This window comes from Chiloscyllium plagiosum, chromosome 9, assembly GCF_004010195.1.
Source record: "Chiloscyllium plagiosum isolate BGI_BamShark_2017 chromosome 9, ASM401019v2, whole genome shotgun sequence".
In the NCBI taxonomy this organism is placed as follows: domain Eukaryota; kingdom Metazoa; phylum Chordata; class Chondrichthyes; order Orectolobiformes; family Hemiscylliidae; genus Chiloscyllium; species Chiloscyllium plagiosum.
In genome coordinates this window covers 29,133,891-29,156,924 of record NC_057718.1, presented here as the reverse complement: position 1 = coordinate 29,156,924, position 23,034 = coordinate 29,133,891, and the positions used below count along the sequence as shown (strand labels likewise).

At 42.0% G+C, this 23,034-nt stretch overlaps 1 protein-coding gene across 7 annotated transcripts in view; it reads left to right on the top strand.

Moving 5' to 3' along the window:
- The window catches only part of LOC122552723 (tetratricopeptide repeat protein 7A-like), a 421,938-nt gene that overhangs the window by 158,833 nt on the left and 240,071 nt on the right, over positions 1 to 23,034 (top strand). For all 7 annotated transcript variants that reach the window (XR_006312460.1, XR_006312459.1, XM_043695624.1 and 4 more), the window contains 2 exons: positions 17,783 to 17,900; positions 20,282 to 20,339. Coding sequence is in view for 5 of the 7 variants with exons in the window: in XM_043695624.1 (XP_043551559.1) it covers positions 17,783 to 17,900; positions 20,282 to 20,339 (176 nt within the window). In the remaining 2 variants the exon portion in view is untranslated. The remainder of the gene's footprint in view (positions 1 to 17,782; positions 17,901 to 20,281; positions 20,340 to 23,034) is intronic.

Here is a 23,034-nt window from a genome sequence, read left to right as displayed (position 1 = left end):
TGTAGGGGATGCCAGTCGGCAGTTTATTCCTTAAAATAGAGACAGGGAGGTCAAAGAAAGAAAGGGGAAGTGTCAGAGATGGGCAATGTGGAAGTTATGGCGGAGTGGAAATTGGAGACAAGATGAACAAGTTTTTCAAGATTCAGGCAGGAGAATGAAGTGGCACTGAAATACTCGTCGATGTACGAAAGAAAGAGGTGTGAGAGGGAACCAGTGTATGACTGGACAAGGGTGTTCCCCATAAAGAGGATCCATGTGGGTGTCCATAGTCACACCTTTGACTTTGCAGAAGTGAGATGAATTAAAGGATAAATTGTTCAGTGAGAGAACAAATTTACCAGGCAGAGGAGAGCGGGAGTGGATTGGGGATTGTTCAGACCTCTGGCTGAGGAAGAAGCCGAGAGCTCTCAGAACATCCTGGTGGGGAATGGACATATACAGGGATTGGACATCCATGGTGAACAGGAAGCAGTTAGGGCCAGGGACCTGGAAATTGTCAATATGGTGGAGGGCATCAGAAGAATCCCGGAAGTAGGTGGGCAGGTTCTGGATGAGTGGAGCGAGGATAGAGTCAAGGTAGGAGGAAATGAGCTTGCTGAGGCAGGAACAGGCTGATATGGTGGGCCTACTAGGGCAGTCTGTGGATTGTGGGAAAGAGGTAGAAGCGGTCTGTCTAGGGTTTGGATATTATAAGGTAGGAGGTGGTAGTGAAGGGGGGGGAAGATGTCTGGGGATAATAAGGTCAGTGACAGTCCGGGCAACAATGGTTTGATGATCGGATGTGAGGCCATAGTCCAGAGGGCTGTAGGGAGAAGCGTGATCGGGTCCCCCTTATTTTCACTTTTCACCGCACTAGCCTCTACTTCCAAAGGATCATTCTCCTCCATTTCAGACAAGTCCAGCAGAACACCATCACCAAACACATTATCCCCTCACACTCCTTGTTCGTATTTTGCAGGGATTGGTCCTTCCGGGATACCCTAATCCATTCCTCGACCAACAACACCCACCCCTCCTGGCCAAGACACCTACCCATATAACTGCAGAAGGCGCAACACTTGCCCCTTCCCCTCCTCCCTGCTCACCATCCAAGGGCCAAAACAGTCTTTCCAGTTGAAGCATTTCACTGGTACCTCCTCCAATCTTGTGTATTGTGTTCACTGCACTGGCCTACTCTCCATTTGAGAAACCAAACACAGACTGGGTGACTGCTTTGTACAACACTTCCAGTCCATATGCAAGCATGACCCCAACTTTCCCGTTTTAACACAACATCCTGCTCCCATGCCCACTTGTCTGTCCCTGGCATGCTGCAATGCTCCAGCGAATCACAGCGCAAGCTGGAGGTGCAACGTCTCATCTTCAAACTTGGTACTTCCCAACCTTCTGGGCTCAATATTGAGTTCAACACTTTCAAATTGTGAACTCATTACTCCCCTTTCTTTCAGCTTTGCTTGTTACATTCTCTGTCACCCTCTATTCCCTTCCCTCACCCCTGAGAGACTGTCTATTCTTTCCAGTCTGTCAGTTAGACATACCATTGTTCTGACATTTTCCCATTCCGATCACTTAATCTGAACTATCAACATCTTTCCTACCCCCAGCACTCCAACTCCACTCTGCACTCCCCCTCCAACTACTATAAGATAAATGCACCAAACTTCACTTCAGTTCTGATGAAGAGTTATCTCGATTCAACTAACTTACTCTCTCTCCATGGATGCTACCTGATCCGCTGTGGTCTCCAGCAATTTTTTTTTAATCTCTTCAGGAGTTCCTGATGGTTGTGGGCCCAACCATCTTCAGCTGCTTCAATGACCCTCCCCCCGCCTCCCATTATAAGGTCAGAAGCGGGGATGTTAGCTGATTGTGCAATGTTCTGTACCACTCATGACTCCTCAGATGCTGAAGCAATCCCTGTCCAAACAGAACAAGATGGGACAATATCCAGGTTTGAGCTGACAAGTGGCAAATAACATTTGTGCACACTAATGCCAGGCAATGACTATTTCTATTGACTATCACTGAATCTCTCAGTATCCACTTCCTTCATTGACCCAGAAACTCCAATGGACTTGCCACATACACACTGGTGACAAGAGCAGGTCAGAGGCTAGGAATTCCATTGCAAGTAACTCACCTCCAGTAAATAAATAGGAAAATGAAAGCAATGTTATTGTTTATTGTGAGGGGAGGAGAAGATAGGTTATGCTTCAGCTATACGGAGCACTGCTGAGACCACATCTGGAGTATTGAGCACAGCATTGACCTCTTTATTTAAGGAGAGATGTAAAGGCATTGGAAACAGTTCAGAAAAGGTTTATCAGATTAGTATTTGGAATGGGTAGGTTGTCTTATGTTGATGGGTTGGTCAGGCTAGGCGTGTACTCAGTGGATGTTATATGGTGGAAGCGGAGCCTTTAAATATTTGTACAGCAGAAGTAGGTAGATTTTTGTTCAGGAAGTGAATGAAAGGTTTTCGGGTTAGGCAGGAATGTGGAATTCAAGTTACAATCAGGTCAGCCATGATCTTATTAAGTGGTGGAGCAGGTTCAGGGGGCCAAGTGGCCTACTCCTGTTCTTTGGGCGTGTGTTTTCATGCTTTTCTCCGCCTTCACCCCAGTAGCCCCCCCAAGAACCCGGGAACTAAACGCAAACAGAAATATAGCCTTCAGTACAGCTTATAATGATTCAAACTGGCAGCCTGTTTCTGGCTAGTGGGCTGTTAGCACAACGACCTGGCAACATTTATAGGTAATCCTGCTTCCTCGCCTGCTACGTAGGAGCTGGTAAAATCTTGTGTTAAAGTCTTGATTCCTGTGCTGTATTATTGTTGGTTGTTGCTGGAGTGGCACCGTAGAGCAGAGAAGGTCATCAGGGTGATTACTTGCAATAACTAGGTAATGATAATTGCTTTAAGTTGCATGAGATAAGCACTGGATGGAGACAGAATTATTCATAGGAATCATAGAATCCCTACAATGTGGAAATAGGCCATTTTGGCTCCACAAGTCTACACCAACCCTCTGAAGAGTAACCCACCCAGAGTCATTCCCCTACCCTATTACCCCCAACTAATGCACCTAACCTACACATCCCTGAACTTTTTATGGGCAATTTAGCATGGCCTAATCTGCACATCTTTCGACTGTGGGAGGAAACCAGTGCACCTGGAGAAAACCTACGCAGAACCAGGAGTTTGTGCAAAATCAACACGGACAGTCGCCTGACGCTGGAATCAAACCTGGGTCCCTGGTGCTGTAAGACAGCAGTGCTAACCACTGAGCTACTGTGCCACCCTTAATGGAATTATGTTCCATTGTGAAGTAGCCTAACAATATTCACTGACTTTGATCACCTGTGAAAAATGATTACTTATGTGAGACTCTAGGTGGTAATTAGTGCCTGGATCTTTACGATACTGTAGTCAATGCCTTTGAAGATAACATTTTCATGTTGCTGAAAAAAATGAACTTTTTTCCTCAGCTGAGTGTTACCACTGAGCCTACTGAGAAGATTCAAATGTGATGTGGAATATTTGGTATGTTTGTATTTTTTTTTAGTGTTTGCTCCTAAAAAATCTATACTTTGGTATCTGTAAAATCCCATCATGCCTGTGTAATAGCTGGTGTGCAATGACCACCCCATGTTAAGAGTTCATGCACAGGCACCTTCCATCCTTCAAAATGAATTTCAGAATCTGGAACATCAGACCTTCCTGAACAATCCCAATAGTGACAGACTGAAACAGTACACAGCCATTGTTGGTAGGGAGGAGTGAAATTTCAACATTGACATTGTTGCCCTAAGCAAGACCTGGCGAGCAGTGGAAATCCAGCTGAAGGAACAAGGTGGAGGTTACACCTTCTGGAAGGGTAAATCCGAAAAGAGCACAAACTCGACAGGCCATCTCAGAATCTCCCATTGAAGGTGAAAGAATGTCACATGGCCACTTGGCTTACCTTCGTCAAGAACCAGTGCAATATGTGCCTCTGTGCATATGCCTTATTGGTGAATGCTACAGACGAGGAGGAATAGAGTAGTTTTCCAGCAACCTGAAACACTCTCTAGACCATGTCCCAGTGGGTGATGCAATGACCATCCCTGATGACTTCACTGCCAGAGTGTTACGAAGGCCACAGACCTCTGAGGAGGTAATTTGGAAAGCCAACAGGTATGGAACTTCTGCTCCTGACAAAATGCCGAGATAATGGCATCACATTGAACATGGCCAGCACTTTCTTCCATCAAAAAAACAAATACAAGACCATGTGGCAACACCCTCACTCAAAGTACAGGCACCTGCCCAACCGTGGTTCCAGTCTGAAATATCGATTTTCCTGCTCCTGGGATGCTGCCTCATCTGCTGTGCTTTTCCAGCAACACACTCTTGAATCTGCCCAACCATGTCATCATCCAAGTGAGGGGCTGCATAGACGAATATGCTATGATAAAACCAAAAACTGCAGTAGAGACCACTGTTTACTTCTCTCTGCAATCAGTATAGACAGCTCCAACCACCCACTCCTCAACCTTTGGCATATGAAGTAAACATGCCGCATGCTATCATGCAGTGTTCCCGCCGCACCCCAGTTTGAAATCGGGGTCCTTTTGACCGTGGATGAATCCCTCTCCTACATGACCGTTCCCAGGTAGAATTTACCATATCATGTCTTTAGAAAGTTAGTTGCCCATCTTCACAATTGTCATTCCCAAATTAAGTTATTCAGTATTTTGTTTTCTGTTGTTTGTGTTTTATTCAGTAATCTTGTAAATAAATTCTGTTATGTTTAAAACTAAGTGGTTTGACCAGCGGTATTTCTCCTGGAATATCTTGTTTAACACAACTAGCAAAGTTAGGGTCTTGGCTACTTTCTTGAAATATTTTGAGGGGTCTGGCTTGCTCCATAACACACATCACGAGCCAGAAATTCTCAACATCTTCCCTCTGCCTGTGAAGAGCCACCATGTAGATCACAACATAACAGTATCTCAAGAAACAATCCATGGGTATTGGCCATACATACGGCTCATCGATAGACATTGTTATCCAATAATTCCAACACTCAGGATCATCATTGAAAGGCTGTTGCATGGACATGTTGTGCATTGGGATAGGGACACAAATCAACGATTGCATCATCTCAGGGCTGCTTGGAGGCTGTCTGAGCACCTACTTGAATACTATCAGCATCTCTGCCTTTCCTATTAGTACAGCCATACAACCAAGCAGCTTGCCTTGCTGGTGAACAGCCCTCCGTCAAAGGGACAGACAGCTCATGTGTGGTACCATGCCTCGTCAATCTCAAACCTGCACCAAGTGCTAACAGTTTACACATCAACATACTGTACTCACAAGAAGCAAGCCGCCATGTCTCAAAGTTTCAGACCAGTAATCCTCACCAAAGTCCATGAAGGATGGATATGCAGAGGCTCCCAGCAGGGTAAGTCCAGGGAATTGGACACACTCAGGTGTCTAGTCGAAGTGTCCTCAGTCAGGGGTTCATATCTTTGCAGTCGAGGGAGTAGGTCACAATATGTTCTGTAACTCTACAGCAGCCTGTTGTTGGGGGTAGGACTAATGCAATTGGGAAGACAAAGAGATATCAGTCAATGGTCTCATCCAGACAGGTCACCCAAATGGATGGGTTAAGTCAGTCCGCCAGGTCTGTTCAAAGAAACTAGGAGAAAGGGGGTGAGGGGGACAAGAGGTCTGTCCCCAAGGGGGCAGGAAAGGGTCAGGAACTTATTTCTGTTAGCTATTATCAAATTGGCCCTAAAACCCTTCAAACTTAGACTTTTTGGAATTTCAGGGGAGGTATCAGTCTAGTGGTATTATCACTGGGTTGTTAATCCAGAGACCCAGGTAATGTTCTGGGGACCTGGGTTTGAATCCCACCATGGCAGATGGTGAAATATTAGTTCATTAAAAATCTGGAATTAAGAGTCTAATGATAACCATGAATTTATGATAATAATGATAACCATTGTCAATTGTCAGAAAAATCCATCTGGTTCACTAATGTCTTTTAGAGAAGGAAACTGTCATCCGTACCTGGTCTGGCCTACATGTGACTCTAGACCCACAGCAGTGTGGTTGACTCTTCACTGCTTTCTGGGTAATTAGTGATTGGCAATGAATGTTGGCCTGGCCAGTGACCCCCTCATCCTGTCAATGAACATATAAGGGAAGTGTTTGTATGCATTTTAATTTTGAATCTTACTGCTGTTGGGATGGTTACATCCAAGCAGCCCGTGCTACAGTTGAACTCACAACTGAGAACTGAAGGGGTCATAGTGTGTTTAACCTCATGTGTAATCTCTGTTTTGTGTCATTAAAAAACAATGTGTGGAATTTAATCCCAAAGACAAGGCACTTAAATGGCCATTGACAAGTCCTTCCTATGTTCTGGGATAGAATCTATAGATGACAATATTGGATCACCTATGGCAACATTGAACTTTAGATTAGATTAGATTACTTTAGATTACTTTACAGTGTGGAAACAGGCCCTTCGGCCCAACAAGTCCACACCGACCCGCCGAAGCGCAACCCACCCAGACCCATTCCCCTACATTTACCCCTGCACCTAACACTACGGGCAATTTAGCATGGCCAGTTCACCTGACCTGCACATTTTTGGACTGTGGGAGGAAACCGGAGCACCCGGAGGAAACCCACGCAGACATGGGGAGAATGTGCAAACTCCAGACAGTCAGTCACCTGAGGCGGGAATTGAACCCGGGTCTCTGGCACTGTGAGGCAGCAGTGTTAACCACTGTGCCACTGTGCCGCCCACTAATTGCACTTATTTGTGTTTTTTGTAAAAAAGAAATTCTGTGCTGCATGACTCTGTGACTCTAAGCTGATTGCAGATGTAAATTCAGTGACCATCTAGAGAGAAATTCTAGAATGTTCGACTTGCACAGAATCAGGGAAACTTCAGGTGGAAATCTCATAAAAGAAGAGACAACTAGCTTATCCCCTTTTATCAAGAAACCATAATTGCATTTTCTTCTTTTAAGAATGCACGTGGACAGAGGTTAAGCAACCATAAACCTGATCTCTCTGTTTATAGTGGTCTGACACCCTAGTGTTTCAGATAGTGTGCAGTGAAGCTCACATCTTTGAGAACTGCACTGTATACTTGTTTTGCAGGGAAAGAAAAGGTAAAGGGTAATCTCTCATTCTGAATGCTTGAAACTAACTAGCCAGCAAGCCAGTCAAAAGGGAATAAGACAACAGAAGAGTTCTCTCATTCTGAGTACTAGAAACCAACCAAGTAACAGCCACTGTTGAAAGGAATCAAGACAAAAAAAGTTTCAATCAATCTACAAACCAGAATTCTCAAAGAAGCCTGTTCAATGACTGACATCAATGTTTTGAGTAATATCTACTGCAATGACAACAGTGTGTAACTATTTGCTTTTCATAAACATTCAGAGACTTTGTTTTAACTTTTATGTTTTTAAGTTCACTTATTACTTCTTAACTGTACATATGGGCTGCATTATTATTTCTTATTATGTTTAGTAATTAATAAATTCAATCTTTTCATTCATTCAAGAAAGCATTGTTGAATAGGCCCCTTTTAAAACATAATTTTGGGTCTGGAAGAACGTTATCCAGAAGGAGATGGATTCTGTTTTAAAATTACGATTAAATGAGATTAACCCATTACGATTAAATGGGAGGTTGGCTTTACAACCAAGGAAAGCCAATTTGCCCCATCTCAAAAAGGAGCATGATGGGTTTTGATATCCTGCCAGGAACTTGGGATAGCAAGTTGAGAAACCTTGCTTTAGGACTGGTTGTAACACCTGCCAGTCAGAGACCTACAGCTTATCATTGCTATCTGTGCCGTCAGAGGAATGGAAATAGCTGTCAGTAATGTACCTACTAGAGGCCCAGAGTCGGAGGCTCTGGGGAAGGGAGTGACTTGTTAGAGGATATTGGAAGAACAAAAGAAAGGGCAGGGATGTGGCACTCTGCAGACTCCTCCTCGATGTAAGGTCCCTCAGTTAGACACTGAGTGCTTGACAGCAAGGCACCCAGCCCCTAGTAGTGCATAAGCAACCCAAGGTTTGCTTTTCGAGCATAAGGCCACAAGAAATAATAACACAAGTAATGTGTAACACACTTGAGTATTCTCCGCTGTTCAGTAGGATCATGCCTGATCTGAAATTCCTCACGTCTACTTTCCTGCATTTTCCTGTAGCTTTGATTCTTCTATTGGTCAAGAATCTCTCAATCTCAGCCTCAAATGTACACAAGCATTCTGCCTCCACAGCTCTCTGTGGCAAGGAGTTCCGAAGGCACTCAACCTTCTGAGAGAAGAAATTCCTCCTCATCTCAGTCTTCAATTCTGATCCTAGGCTCTCCCATGAGAAGAAATATCCTTTTAATATTTACCCTGTCATTCTTTTAAACTCCAGTCAGTACAGCCCTAACCTGTTTAGCTTTACTCAAAATCATCCCTTCATACCAGTGATCATCTTAGTGACCCTTCTCTGAACTGCCTCCAATGAAATGATATGTTTCCTTAAATAAGGAGACCAAAAGTGCTTACAGTACTCCGGATGGGGTCTCACTCAGTACTTTGTACAGTTGCAGTAAGACTTCCCTATTCTTATACTCCAACCCCCTTGAAATAAGGTCCAACATAAATTTTGCATAAATTAGGCAACTGGTTGAACACCAATGGCAGATCTGATCTTCAAGTAGATGCTAATAGATAATTAATAGACAAATAACATTTACATTACAAGAATGTCAGGAAATGACCATCCCCAAAAAGAGACAAACTAGCCACTGCCCCTTGACATTCAACTGGACTTACCATACAAATATAGTGGTTACAAAGCAGCTGAGAGGCTAGGAATACTGCAGCGAGCAACTCACTTCCGCATTCCCAAAGCCTGACCACCTCTACAAGACACAAATCAGGAGTGTGATGGAATATTCCGAACTTGCCTGGATGAGTGCAGCTCCAACAACCCCCTCAAGAAGCTTGACACCATCCAGTGCAAAACAGCCTTATTGGCAGTACATCCACAAGCATCCACTCCTTCCATCACTATTACTCAATAGTAGCAGTGTCTGTTTTCTACAAGGTACAGTGCAAAGGTAAATTTCAGCAAAGATCATTAGACAGCACCTTCTGAACCCATGAACACTGCCATCTGGAAGGATAATATCAGCAGATACATGGGAACATCATCTGCAAGTTCCCTTCTAGCCACTTACTATCCTGACTTGGAAATGTATCACTGTTTCTTCAGTGTCACTGGGTCAAAATCTTGGAATTCCCTCCCTGATGGCATTGTGGGTCAACCCACACCAGGTGGACTGCAGTGGTCAAGAAGGCAGCTCATTACCACCTTCTCAAGGGGCAACTAGCGAAAGGCAATAAATGCTTGTCCAGCTGGAGATGCCACAACCCATATGTATATCTCAATTAGCATTGGCCATCCACAAGCATTGCCACCTTTTGATTGATTCAGGTGAAGCGGGAAATGGGGACTCCACTCTCCCACCCAATATTCCTCCACCCTCAAGAACTGCGTTGACTTCTCTCAGTATATTTCCATAAGCTGTGTTTGCACTATCTGTATAAATTATGGTGGTCTGTATGAACTTGCTAAAGCTTTAATAATAGCAACAATTCTTACGTGATACATTATGGGGGTTTCATTGAAAGCTGAAGTTAAGCTGAAAGGATACTTCAGCTCAATTTAGATGTGACATTTAAGATTGTGTCCCTGATAACTTTGGGAAATGACATTATGCACAGGTTTATCAAGTGAGAGAAATATGGATTGGAGATGAGTGGGTGTGTAAGTAAAGTATAACCACGAGGAGTTTAAAACATCTGGTATGTTGGATAGTTTTCAATTGTTTGCACACAGGTTGATGAGCTCTTATGATTTTGCTGATGCCTTATGCTTTGTCCTTGAAAGCTCCTTCTGAAATCAGTTGCTGTTCTCTCCAGAAGGAAAGCAGCATGTGCTGACTTTTCAGTTTTATATAAATAAATGCTTTAATAGTGTTTCATTTTTTTCAAAAATGAAACTGTGGGCAGATAAATGGAGATTATTAAAAAATAGTATTTTATTCTGGTAATTAAAGTCTAAGATGGAAGACAAATGGCAATAAATGCTGACAGTGTGATAGATAATCTGCAGGTTGGCATTCGTTATGTGTTGGGCAGAGAGATGTGTTACTTCTTTGGTTTTGAAACTCTAATTTCTCCTCATGGAAGAGTTGAGTTTTATGTCATTGGTGATCTCATTGAGCCCTGGCTCAGAGAACAGCCAAGTGGAATATGCCAAAATAATTATAATATTTTATGCTTTATATTTAAACTTAAAAATATATTTTAAAAATTGTTATGGGATATCGACATTGCAGGCTAGGCTAACATTTATTGCCTAAAGGGCAGCAAGGTGTCAACCACCTTGCTGTGGCTCTGGAGTTGCATGTAGACAAGACTAGGTAAGAGTGGTAGATTTTCTACCCTGAAGTATGTTTGTGAATCAGATGGGGTGTTTGCAACAATTAGCATTGGTTACATTGTCACCACTAGGGTTAGCTTCCTTTTATTGAATTCATTTTCACTATCTGCTATGGAAGGATTCAAACTCACGTCCTCAGAAAATTATACTGATGTTCTGGATACATTACTTAAAAATATTGATTTTTTAAAAAATCATGGATGTTCTTTTTATTCCTTCATTTAAAAGCTTCCAATCATCCAAGCTTCACTGTAAACATTCAAAGTAGCTCTGTTTTTGGTGGAATTTTTTATTCAGTCAGCACTGGATGTTCAAATGGTGACTTTTTTTAAATGAAAGCTATAAATGATGGAAGTCAGAATTAACCAGTTAATCTGAGAAATACGCAACAGACTGTTTAGTGTCCAGGAAAGAAAAATGACCAATCTTTGGGCCGCACTTGGCACTAGAGCTGCAGTGAAGGGGAAGAAATCCCTTTGCTGGAATTAATTTTAGACAAAATTGATAGGAGGAACTAAAATATAGGTAACGGCCAATTTTCAGTTCTCAGAAGTAATTTTTTTAACCCTTGCTCCTTGTTTTGCTGTCTCCTTTAATTTTATAAAAGAATGTATTCAGCATTACTGTATCAAATGTGATAAAAGATTCCTCTTGAAACCTTGTATTCTCAGCGACTGATCACCTTGACTTACACTTCCAGCATATACTGCTCTTATTTTTTTTTATATACTTGAGGTACAGTGTTTGAGTCATTGACAAAATTGATACAGCAGCAGATTCTAACTTGCTCTGAATATACTGAAAAGCAGCAGTGTTGCATTATGGACGTGCCAGGGAATTCTTGCTTGGGATTCCCCATTTGACTGCATTACAGCTGGAATATAAAACCTCAAGAGCAAACCATCATTGTTTCATTTCATCTAGGTTATGTGATTTTGAGACACTTCCCAATATATCCTGTGCATTATCTGGAATTCTTTGTTTAGTTTCCAACAAATGTGGCTGCAAAGGGGCCATTTTTGGGGTCAGGAATGGGATCTGTACGACGATGCTCACTATCTGGGCAAAAGATTGACATCTGAATGCGAGGTACTACAGTGTACAAAGTGACACTGCACTTCTGGGAGGAGAGTTTTAATATTTAAAGATCAGTCAATAAGACTTCCCTGTTTCCGTGTATGGTTCCTTCCTTTTTTGGGGGGAAAGAAAGGAATAAAATGAAGATACCTCATCATAGAGCTCCAGGCTCCCTCGGGTGTGATACATTATGCTGGTACAGTGGGTTGCTATGGAAACTAATCAATCTGCAGCTTCACTTTCTAGAACTGCGGATTAGATACGTTAGAAAGTGAGGAGGATACATATGAGAATCTAAGCATTTCATACATACAGAATGTAGGATTTACAGATCTCCTGGTGACAGGTGGCATGCCACCAAAAGGAGGCCAGGAGCAGTGGTGAGGCACGAGTCATAGAGATGTACAGCATGGAAACAGACCATTCGGTCCAACTCATCCATGCCGACCAGATATTCCAACCTAATCTAGTTCCATTTGCCAATACTTGGCCCATATCCCTCTAAACCCTTCCTATTCATATACCCATCTAGATGATTTTTAAATGTTGCAATTGTACCAGCCTCCACCACTTCCTCTGGCAGTTCATTCCATTCACACACCAACTCTGCGTGAAAAAATTGCCCCTTAATTCCCTTTTATATCTTTCCCATCTCACCCTAAATCTATGTCCTCTGGTTCTGGACTCCCCCACCCCAGGGAAAAGACTTGTCTATTTATCCTATCCATGCCCCTCATGATTTTATAAACCTCTATGAGGTCACCCCTCAGCCTCCGACGCTCCAGGGTAAATAGTCCCAGCCTATTAGTCTTTCCCTATAGCTCAAATCCTCCAACCCGGGCAACATCCTTGTAAATCTTTTCTGAACCCTTTCAAGTTGCACAACATCCTTTCAATAGGAAGGAGACAAGAATTGCACGCAATATTCCAAAAGTGACCTAACCAACGTTCTATACAGCCGCAACATTACCTCCCAACTCATGTACTCAATGTTCTGACCAATATTGGAAAGGCAAATGAAAGGAAGTATCTTTTTAACCAGTCAACCTAGCTCCATTTTGAATATGAAAATAGGAGAATAAATAATTGTATTGCAGACTAATCTACAGCATGATGAGGTGGCAAGTAAACTTGGATAAGAACAGTTAATAGTTGAATTATTGATGAGGAGAAGATGCAAGTGAATGAAATCTTGGCAATTTCCATTCAAACCACTGGTTATTTCAAGTGAATGCATATTTTAATAGAATAATGAAATTCAGTAAAATTCCTTACAAACTATTGGTATTGGCCCACTCCTGCTTTGAATGAGACATTTTGATGTTTTTATCCCATTCTCTCACTTTCATTTTTATGCAGCATTAACTGTATTTTAGTCTAAGCAGTTTTATAATTTTCAGTCATATTTAATTTGCTGGTTTATTTCAGTTCATCTTGCACTCTTTTGTGGGTACTTCTCCCTTTTTTTGACCATATTTTAGCTGCACTAATTCTTTTATATGGAACTTTTCTGACTGTTTTGGGAGGTTTGGGATAGGGGCCACAGAAATTCAGGAATAACGTTTTGGGCTAGTTCCTCAATGCTTCCTCTGGGCACTTGGTTTCCCCAGAGTTGGGTAGCATGCCTGGATAGCAACTCATCCACAGCAGTCGAAAGCTAACTAAGGCCAACAAAGAACCCATTAACCAGCATTTTCTAAGGTAGTGAGAGTTTGCTGGAGAGGCATGGGTCCTCCACAGTGTCTGCAGTTTGACTCTTCACAGGACATGAGAATACAGTGTATGGTTGGAGTGTAATGCAATGAACTTGTAGTGTTTTCTTTTAAATAAACAAATTAATTTAATTCAATACATCCACAACCAGGAAATTACATGAAATTGACTACCCTTGACATCAAGGCAGCAGTTGACCAATCATAGCATCAAAAAGTTGGGAATCGGGCAGAACAGTCTCCTCTGCTGGAGTCACATCTAGCAAAAAGGATGACGGTTGTGTTTAGTGGCAGGCGCAAGTCAGTCTCCGGACAACGCTATAGGATTCATCTGGGTAGTGCCGTATACTCAACCATTTTTGATCACTTCATCAATGACCTTCCCTCCACCATGAGGTCAGAAGTTGTATGTTTTCTGATAATTACACAATGTTCAGCACCTTTTGTGTCTCCTCAGATACTGAAGTAGTCTGTGTCCACAGGCACATGAATTATACAGCGTTCAAGCTGGAGCTTATACATGGCGTACAATACTGTCATCACCTGCAATATCCCTTCCAAACCATTCACCATCCTGATTTGGAAATATAGTGTCATTCCTTCAATGTTGCTGGGTCAAAATCCTGGAATTGTGGGTCAACCTACAGCATGTAAACTGTAGCAGTTTAACAGAAAGCTCACTACCACTTTCTCAAGGGGCAGGCAATATGTGCTGGCCAGCCAATGATGTCCACTTCCTATGAGTGAACAAAAAAAAATCATTTGCTGCACAAGTGGCTGTCTCTCAACATCAAAGAATAGACAATAGGTGCAGGAGTAGGTCATTTTGCCCTTCGAGCCTGCACCACCATTCAATATGATCATGGCTGATCATCCTTAATCAGTATCCTGTTCCTGCCTTATCTCCATAACCCTTGATTCCACAATCCTTGAGAGCTCTATCCAACTCTTTCTTAAATGAATCCAGAGACTGGGCCTCCACTGCCCTCTGGGGCAGAGCATTCCACACAGCCACCACTCTTTGGGTGAAGAAGTTTCTCCTCATCTCTGTCCTAAATGGTCTACCCCGTATTTTTAAGCTAACCTGATATTGAAAAGCATTGCCATAGCCATCAAAGTCCTGGGGTTACCACTGACCAGAAACCTAACTAACCCTGCCAAATAGATATCTTGACCACGAGAGCATGTCAAAAGCTGGGAATGCTATGGTGTGACCTGATCCCACAAAGCATCTACAAGGCACAGGTTAGGAATGTGATGGAATACTCTACACTTGCCTGAATGTTGAAGTTCTGCACTATCAATATTCATGAAGCTCTATATCATCCAGTGCAAAGCAGCCAACTTGATTGGCATCTGAACCATCGCAGCTGTCACACTATGGCATATTGTACCATCCACAAGTTGCAGTGCAGCAACCTGTCAAGCAACCCTTGATAGCACCTTCCAAAACCACAGCCTCAGCCACCAATAATGATACAACAGTAGATACACGCAAACATCACTTGCAAGTTTCCTCCAAGCTACTCACTATCCTGATTTGCAACAATATCACTTCAATTCTGCTGTGTCAAAAACTTGAAACCCTCTTTTTAACAATACATATACTACAGTGATTTAAGCAAGTTGGTTAACACTACTCAGTTAAGAATAGGCCACAAATCCTGGCCTTTCAATGATGTTCACATCCCATGAAACAACAAACAAGAAAAAAACAATAAACAAACAGATGGATCTACAGGGTGTAGGGTGTAGGTTTGCTCGCTGAGCTGTAGGTTTGATATCCAGACGTTTCATTACCTGGCTAGGTAACATCATCAGTGGCGACCTCCAAGTGAAGCGAACCTGTTGTCTCCTGCTTTCTATTTATAACTTTCTCCTGGATGGGGTTCCTGGGGTTTCACCACAAACCCCAGGAACCCCATCCAGGAGAAAGTTATAAATAGAAAGCAGGAGACAACAGCTTCGCTTCACTTGGAGGTTGCCACTGATGATGTTACCTAGCCAGGTAATGAAACTTCTGGATATCTAACCTACAGCTCAGCGAGCAAACCTACACCCTAAACCTCAACCTGAGCTACAAACTTTCACAAACCTTGCGAGATGGATCTACAGTTCTGGTCATTGACATTTGTATGCTGCTTTCAGCATTTGTGGCACACATTCATCTTATAGTGCCCTGACCCTCGCCATACACTTGAGTAGCACACATCACTCTTGAAGATACAGCTGGCTGCTTCCAGCACATACCCACCATCCCTAATTGTATACATCTTGGAGGTGGCTTCTTATTAGCCATCTCCAGGAAGATTATACATGATTGTACTGAGCGGAGGTGGTAATGTTTTGTTAATGCCACTGTACTAGCAATCCAGAATGGCCAGTGTTCTGGGTAGATGAATTTATGGTTGATTCTTAATAGCTGTTAAGGCATTTAGTGGTGGCCTAGCCCAAAATCCCACAAATATATTTGAAAAAATCTTGTCACTCACCTTTCTACATTCTGAACCTGCTATTCACCTTGGCTGTGGCTTCAGTACCAAATTTAACTTTCATGTGTTCTGAAGAAGGACTCAAAATGTTTCTCTCTCCACAAATGCCAGATCTGCTGAGTTTCTGCAGTATTTCTGTTTATTCTGTTTATTGTTATTTCTGTTTTAGACATGTTTATTGTTTGTGCGTGTTAGACTTCTTTAGACAAGCTGTTCAGGCTTGTCAACTTAGATGCTGTGACTGGCAGCCATGTGAGTACCAGACCAACAGAACTACTCACTGGTATTTGTACCCAGCAGCAGTAACAGCCAGCTGTCACTCAGTCATTTTAAAAGCATATTAGTTTGAAGCACTCCATAAAATGTTAACCTGACACACCTATCAGCTGAGGTCCTTTTTGAAAAATGCACACCCTTTGCTTGCTGATGGCCATTTGTTTAGATTATAATGTTACTTAATAGTTCAGTGAAACATGTCTGTTGTTTCCATCATTTAGTTTATTTTCTCAAATGCTTATGAGGATGTAATAAAACATTTTGGTTCCACTGATGTTTTGCTGATTGACTTCAGACAGGACTAGAAACATATCAGCAAACGTTCCAATATGCAATTGTGAAGCCACATTGAACCATCTTTCTTTAATAATCTAATGTTTAAGCTGAGTAACCGAGTACAAAGAAGAGGGCCATAAACTACGTATATAGAAGCTTTCTATTTTCCTCACAACATCTAGATTAGCCAACATTTCATCTTGACATTTCAAAGATATTAGGTTAAAACATTAGGAAAGCTGTTCGGAAGGCAAAGAGCTATAAAATTATCAAGGAACCTAAGACAAGAAGTAAAGTGTTTCGCAGACACATTAACAAGAAAAGGAAGGCAGTGATGGGAAAAGAGACATTAACTGTCAATACAGAAGAATACATAAGGATATTTACAAAGTAGCAAATGAAATTTAAAGTAAATAAATGTGAGGGAGTACATTTTGATTGAGGGAATGGGATGATCATATTACTTGGAAAATGCAAATATAGGTGATGTAGAAGAATAAGGGGATCTTAGAGTAGAAATATGCCAGCCACTAAAAGCTGCACCATAGGTAGGTAAGTAAAGCAAACCAAGCACTTGGTTTAATGTCTGGAAAGTTATTTCTGGTTCGATGCGATGGTACTGATAATGAGAGAAGTTAGGTTAAAACTTCAGATCTTGTTTTGACACTCTCATGTTTGTAGTTCTGGTCACCAGGGCATCAAAAGTATTGTAGAGGTACTGGAGAAAGGCATGGAGATGATTTTACAAGAACAATACCAGAAGTGCATGGGAATCCATTTCTGGAAAGTATTGACAGTCTGAGTCTCTTTTCTTGGAAAATGAAGGTTGAGGGGTAATCTAATAGAAGTATTTAAAATTTTGAAGGTTTTAATAGAGTGGATATAAAGAGAATATTTCCTCTTGTTGGGAAGACTATAACTGGAGCTCATCAATATGAGGTAGTCCCCAAGATGTCCAATAGGGAATTCTGAAAAAAAAACAGCCCAAAGGAATGGTAAGAATAAGAAACTCACTGCTACAAGAAGTGATTGAATTGAATAGTGTAATATGTATTTTAGGGGAATACTAAACGAGCAAATAAGTGAGAAGGGAACAGAGTTCATGTGATAGTTTTAACTGAGGAATGATGGCAAGATGCATACATAACACATTAATGCCAGCAGACTGGTTAGGCTAAATGGCATTATTCTGAGCCATATATCCTGTGTAATGCAGTTAAAATGTTTTATTTCTCCAAGGAAAACCAGTACCATTTTATGCCTCTTCAGGGCATAGCACCTTCCTTACTGATCATGTCTGTGCTCCTTACTCTTTGTGACATTAGCCTGAAGTGTAAGAACAGAAACCCGAAGTGAATTTTAACTTTACAGCACTTGATAAATAGTCTAACATGATGTTTCTTACATTTGTGGGTTGTGATGATTTTTTTGCAGCTTGAACAAGGAAAGTGGTTTTGCAAGATTGTAACAACCATGGGAGAAGAAGCGGGTGAATTTCTCAGCAAGGGTTATCTGGGCCTAGGGCTGGTCTACAGTCTCCAAGCTACAGATGGTAAGGTGGTGTACAGAACTGTGCAATTACAGCATCAGATCAAAGAGAATGCTTCCACTGCTTGTGTTGGTGCAGACAAAGGCAGGTGCTCAGTTGGATGCCCCCTTCTAAATATTATTGTGAAATGTTTCTGAAAATGCATTATTTCAATGTAGCTATTTTAAAATAAGTTTTGTTTTTGTCTTTTCTCCTATGTTCTTTGATTAATCCCAACCCACAAGCTATCCCAGATTCCTGGGGACTGGGGTTGACTGTGGGCAGGAATTTTAATCCAGGATTGCTGATCATTAAGGTTGGGTGGTGAGTGCTTGCAGTTTCAGTTAGGAAATCTGTTTGTCCATTCAAACCCGCCATTAAATCGCCAACTCGGACTTTAACAGGGGCTGATTGGTGGGTGACTAACCCACTCCCCAGCCCAAAAAGAAACTTGAAACATGATAATAAAGCTGCAAATCTCCATTGTCACAAGTGTTACAACTGCATCAATTGTTAGCCGGGTTTCCTGAAGATCAGGGTCCTGCTAGGAAATGGAGGACCAAGTGAATTCAGAAGGCTTTGCAGCTTGGCATCCTGATGAGACCTCTCAACTTCCACTACCTCTGTCAGGCCTCAGATACTAAAGCCTTGGCCCAAAAGAGATGAACACGTGAGATGAGGGGAAAATGACAGCCCTTGACATGAAGGCTGCATTTGCCAGAAGCCCTAACAAAACTAGAGTCAGTGGCACTTGGGGGGGGGGGGGGGGAAACTTTACGCTAGCTGGTGCCATATCTGGCTCATAGGAAGATAATTGTAGTTGTTGGAGGTCAGTTATTTTACTTCCAGAATATCTCTGCAGACATTCCCCACTGTGGGCAATGATCTTCCCTTCATCAGGTTCGAAGTGGGGATGTTCCCTGATGATTATACAATGTTCAGCGCCAGTCATGACTCCTTAGATGTTGAAGCAGTCTATGTCTAAATGAAGCAATATCTGGACAATAGGCAGGCATGGATTGTCAAGTGGCAAGTAGCATTTGAACCACACAAGTGCCAGGCAGTGAACATCTCCAACAAGGGAGAACCTACCCATCACCACATCACATTGCCATTGCTGAACCACCTCCAAGAGTTCATATCTTGGGGGCTACTATTGACCGGAAACTGGACTGCACTAACAATGGCAATACTGTGATTGCAAGAGTAGGTCAGAGGCTAGGAATCCTGTGGCAACTAACCTCCTGACTCCACTAACAAAGGCAGGAGTGCAATGGGTAATCCCAACCTCCCTGGATGAGTGCAGATCCAAAAACACTCAAAAAGCTTAAAACCATCCAGGTCAAGGCAGCCTGTTGATTGGAAACACATCCATAAACATTCTCTCCTTCAACCTCCGATACTCAATGGCAGTAATGTGTATCATCTACAAGCTGAACTGCAAAAATTCTCCAAGGCTCCTTAAATATCAGTGCTGCAGCTGTGCCCAAACTAAGTTGCAAGTATAGATCACTCCTCATAGTATGCTCTCAGAATTTCTGCTGTGGGACATGAGTGGAGGAGAATTCAACTAGAATTTTTTTATCAAGATTATATAGGTGGAAAGTAAAAAAAATGTACTGTTACACCACACTGCTCATTGTTTTGGGCACGAAAGTAATGCAGTTAAACAAACAGACTTGAATTTTTATTGTGTATTTTGCCAGCCCTGTACTTTATAGTCTTTGAAGTACAGGTACGCAATCCTTTATCTGAAACCCTTGAGGCCAGCTGGTTTTCGGAATTCAGAGTATTTTGGATTCCGGAGTAAGTGACAGTTTCTCGGTGAAATAAAAAAAATCTTACCAAATAACAGATGCACCTGTGAGCACAACAAGCGCTGGGCCATGCTGCCACGTCACATCTCTGTGATGTGGGTTGAGTGGGTTTGGAGTTGGGTTAACTGTTTGCACACCAAACAACCTTGTTACGAGAAAAACTTCAGATTTTGGAGCTTTTCAGATTTCGGGGAAAGGATTGTGTACCTGTACTTTTGAAATATAGTCACTGCTTTATTAATAAATGTGATGGACTGTTTGCACACAGTGAACTCCCACAAACATTAATTTGATGGATATAATCAGATGTAATCTATTTTTGTTCTATTGATTGAAAACGTCTTAATATTAGACTGGAGGGTTAGACTTCATTTTTATGTTTAAGCATAGAATGAGGTTTGAACCCAGAACCTTACGATTCAGAGATGTGTGTGTTACCAACTGAGTAGCGACTTTTTATTGAGTTTAACGCACATTGATAAAAAGAGAAAATGTCTCTAGCTGAGTAAGGCATTTCCATAGTTCACAGAATTTGGTTTTTATTTGAAGTTGATTAATCATTCTAACTCTTGTTTCATTACTGTACAGCTCCGCTAAGGAGCACCCGAGATAAGCTCCACAAGAAAGCATTGAAAGCTCTCAGAAGGTAAGGCTGTATATTTAATTTTACTTCAGAATAAACCAGAATTGAGATTTCAAAAAGCACACTGCTGGCAGTTTACTGATTAGGAGAAATTTATATCAACACTGAATGGTTACATTTCATTGATATTAAACTATCAGAACCAATTACAGTAACACTGTAGTGTGGATTTGATGTGTTATTTTCTGCAATGGGCCAAGGAAACTTCTGCTCGTTAGTCTTCAACTGCTACCAAAAATTTGGAAAACTAGACATTAGCTTGTTACACTGACTAGTCTCTGTCCTTTGAATTTAGATGTGGTCTGTCAAGCTGTAGGCATCAAATACAGCAGTAGTCTGCATTTTTCCAGGTCATAGAGTCATAGAGGTGTACAGCATGGAAACAGACTGTTCAGACCAACTTGTCCATGCTGACCAGATATCCTAACCTAACCTGATCTAGTCTCATTTGACAGCACTTGGCCCATGTCTCTCTAAACCCTTCCTATTCATGTACCCATCAAGATGCCTTTTAAATGTTGTAGTTGTACCAGCCTATACCACTTCCTTTGGCAGCTCATTCATTACACGCACTGTCTTCTGCGTGAAAAAGTTGCCCTTTGGGTCCCTTTTAAATCTTTCCCCTCCAAGCTCTAACCCTATGCCTTCTAGTTTTGGATTCCCCTATTCTAGGGAAAAGATTTTGCCCCTCATGATTTTATAAATTGCTATAACGTGACCCCTCAACCTCCGATGCTCCAGTGAAAACAACCCCAGCCTATTCAGCGTCTCCATATAGCTCAAGGCCTCCAACCCTAACAACATCCTTGCAAATCTTTTCGGAACTCTTTCAAGTTTCACAACATCCTTCTGACAGGAGGAATACTAGAATTTGCACACAATATTCCAAAAGTTGCCCTAACCAATGTCCTGTACAGCTTCAACATAACCTCCCAACTCCTGTACTCAGTGCTCTGTCCAATAAAGGAAAGCCTATCAAACGCCTTCTTCACTATCCTATCTACCTGTGACTCCATTTTCAAGGAACCAAGAACCTGCACTCCAAGGTCTCTTTGTTCAGCAGTGATTTGTAAATCCAGAAAGTAGGGAATTGCAGAAGGAGGCCATTCAGGCCATTGGGTGTTCACCAGCTGTCCCAATGTGCATTATTACTGAGAAGAATATCACTCCCAACAATCGTACCTTGCACTTGCCTTTCTTCCAGTAATCATCTAACGAATGGCTCAGTGAATTCCAGACTTAAATCACTCATGTGAAAAACTATTTTCTTCCATAATGTTTTTTGTACAATTGTGACAATTCATAGATAATCGAGGTGGAATCTTGCACGGGCCTGAACTAAGACACCAATTTCACTCCACCAATATTAATTTTTTTTTGTGTTCCACTGCTAAATCTCAAGCTGTATAAGAACTAGCACAGTATGATTGACAGTTTAAACCTTCTCATTTGCATAGGGTCAATATTAGGCTCTTTGTTAATATTAGACTATCAGTTGATGTTCTGGCCATGCAGGAAGCCAGCATCAAATGCAGTTCGGAAAAGAAAGAATTGCATTATATTGCCTCTCTCAGGATATTTGGATGTCTCAATGTACTTCAGTTGTCAGCAAAGAACTTCTGAAGTGTAATCATCATTGCACTGTAGAATATGCAGCAGGCAATTTACACAGAGCAAGCTCCTATAAATAGCAAGATGATAATGTTGATTGAGATGTAAATATTGATGAGGGCATCAGTCTTCAGTCCTCTAATTTTTGTTCGGAGTAGTGCAGTGGGATCACTTGTCTCCCCCTGAGAGAAGGGATAGTACCATGGTTTAATGTGCCTCCTGAATCATGATACCGCTGGTGGCACAGCATTCTCCCACTGGAGTATTGCCCCATCTGGTTTTCTGTGGTTTCATTATGCAGGTTTAGAGTGTTTGATTAAAAATTGGGCCAAGTTGAGGAGAGGACCTGGAAGACGGCCACCAAAGTGAGAAGCAGTATTCAGGTTAAGTGGAATGGAGGTGAAGACTTATAGATAGTCATAGAGATGTACAGCATGGAAACAGACCCTTCGGTCCAACCCATCCGTGCTGACCAGATATCCCAACCCAATCTAGTCCCACCTGCCAGCACCTGGCCCATATCCCACCAAACCTTTCCTATTCATGTACCCATCCAAATGCCTCTTAAATATTGCAATTGTACCAGCCTCCACCATTTCCTCTGGCAGCTCATTCCAGGCACGTACCACCCTCTGCGTGAAAAAGTTACCCCTTAGGTCTCTCTTATATCTTTCCCCTCTCAACCTAAACCTATGCCCTCTAGTACTGGACTCCCCGACCCCAGGGAAAAGACTTTGCCTATTTACCCTATCCATGCCTCTCATAATTTTGTAAAGCTCTATAAGGTCACCCCTCAGCCTCCGACACTCCAGGGAAAACAGCCCCAGCCTGTTCAGTCTCTCCCTATAGCGCAAATCCTCCAACCCTGGCAACATCCTTGTAAATCCTTTCTGAACCCTTTCAAGTTTCACAACATCTTTCTGATAGGAAGGAGACCAGAATTGCATGCAATATTCCAACAGTGGCCTAACCAATGTCCTGTACAGCCGCAACATGACCTCCCGACTCCTGTACTCAATACTCTGACCAATAAAGGGAAGCATACCAAATGCCTTCTTCACTATCCTATCTACCTGCGACTCCACTT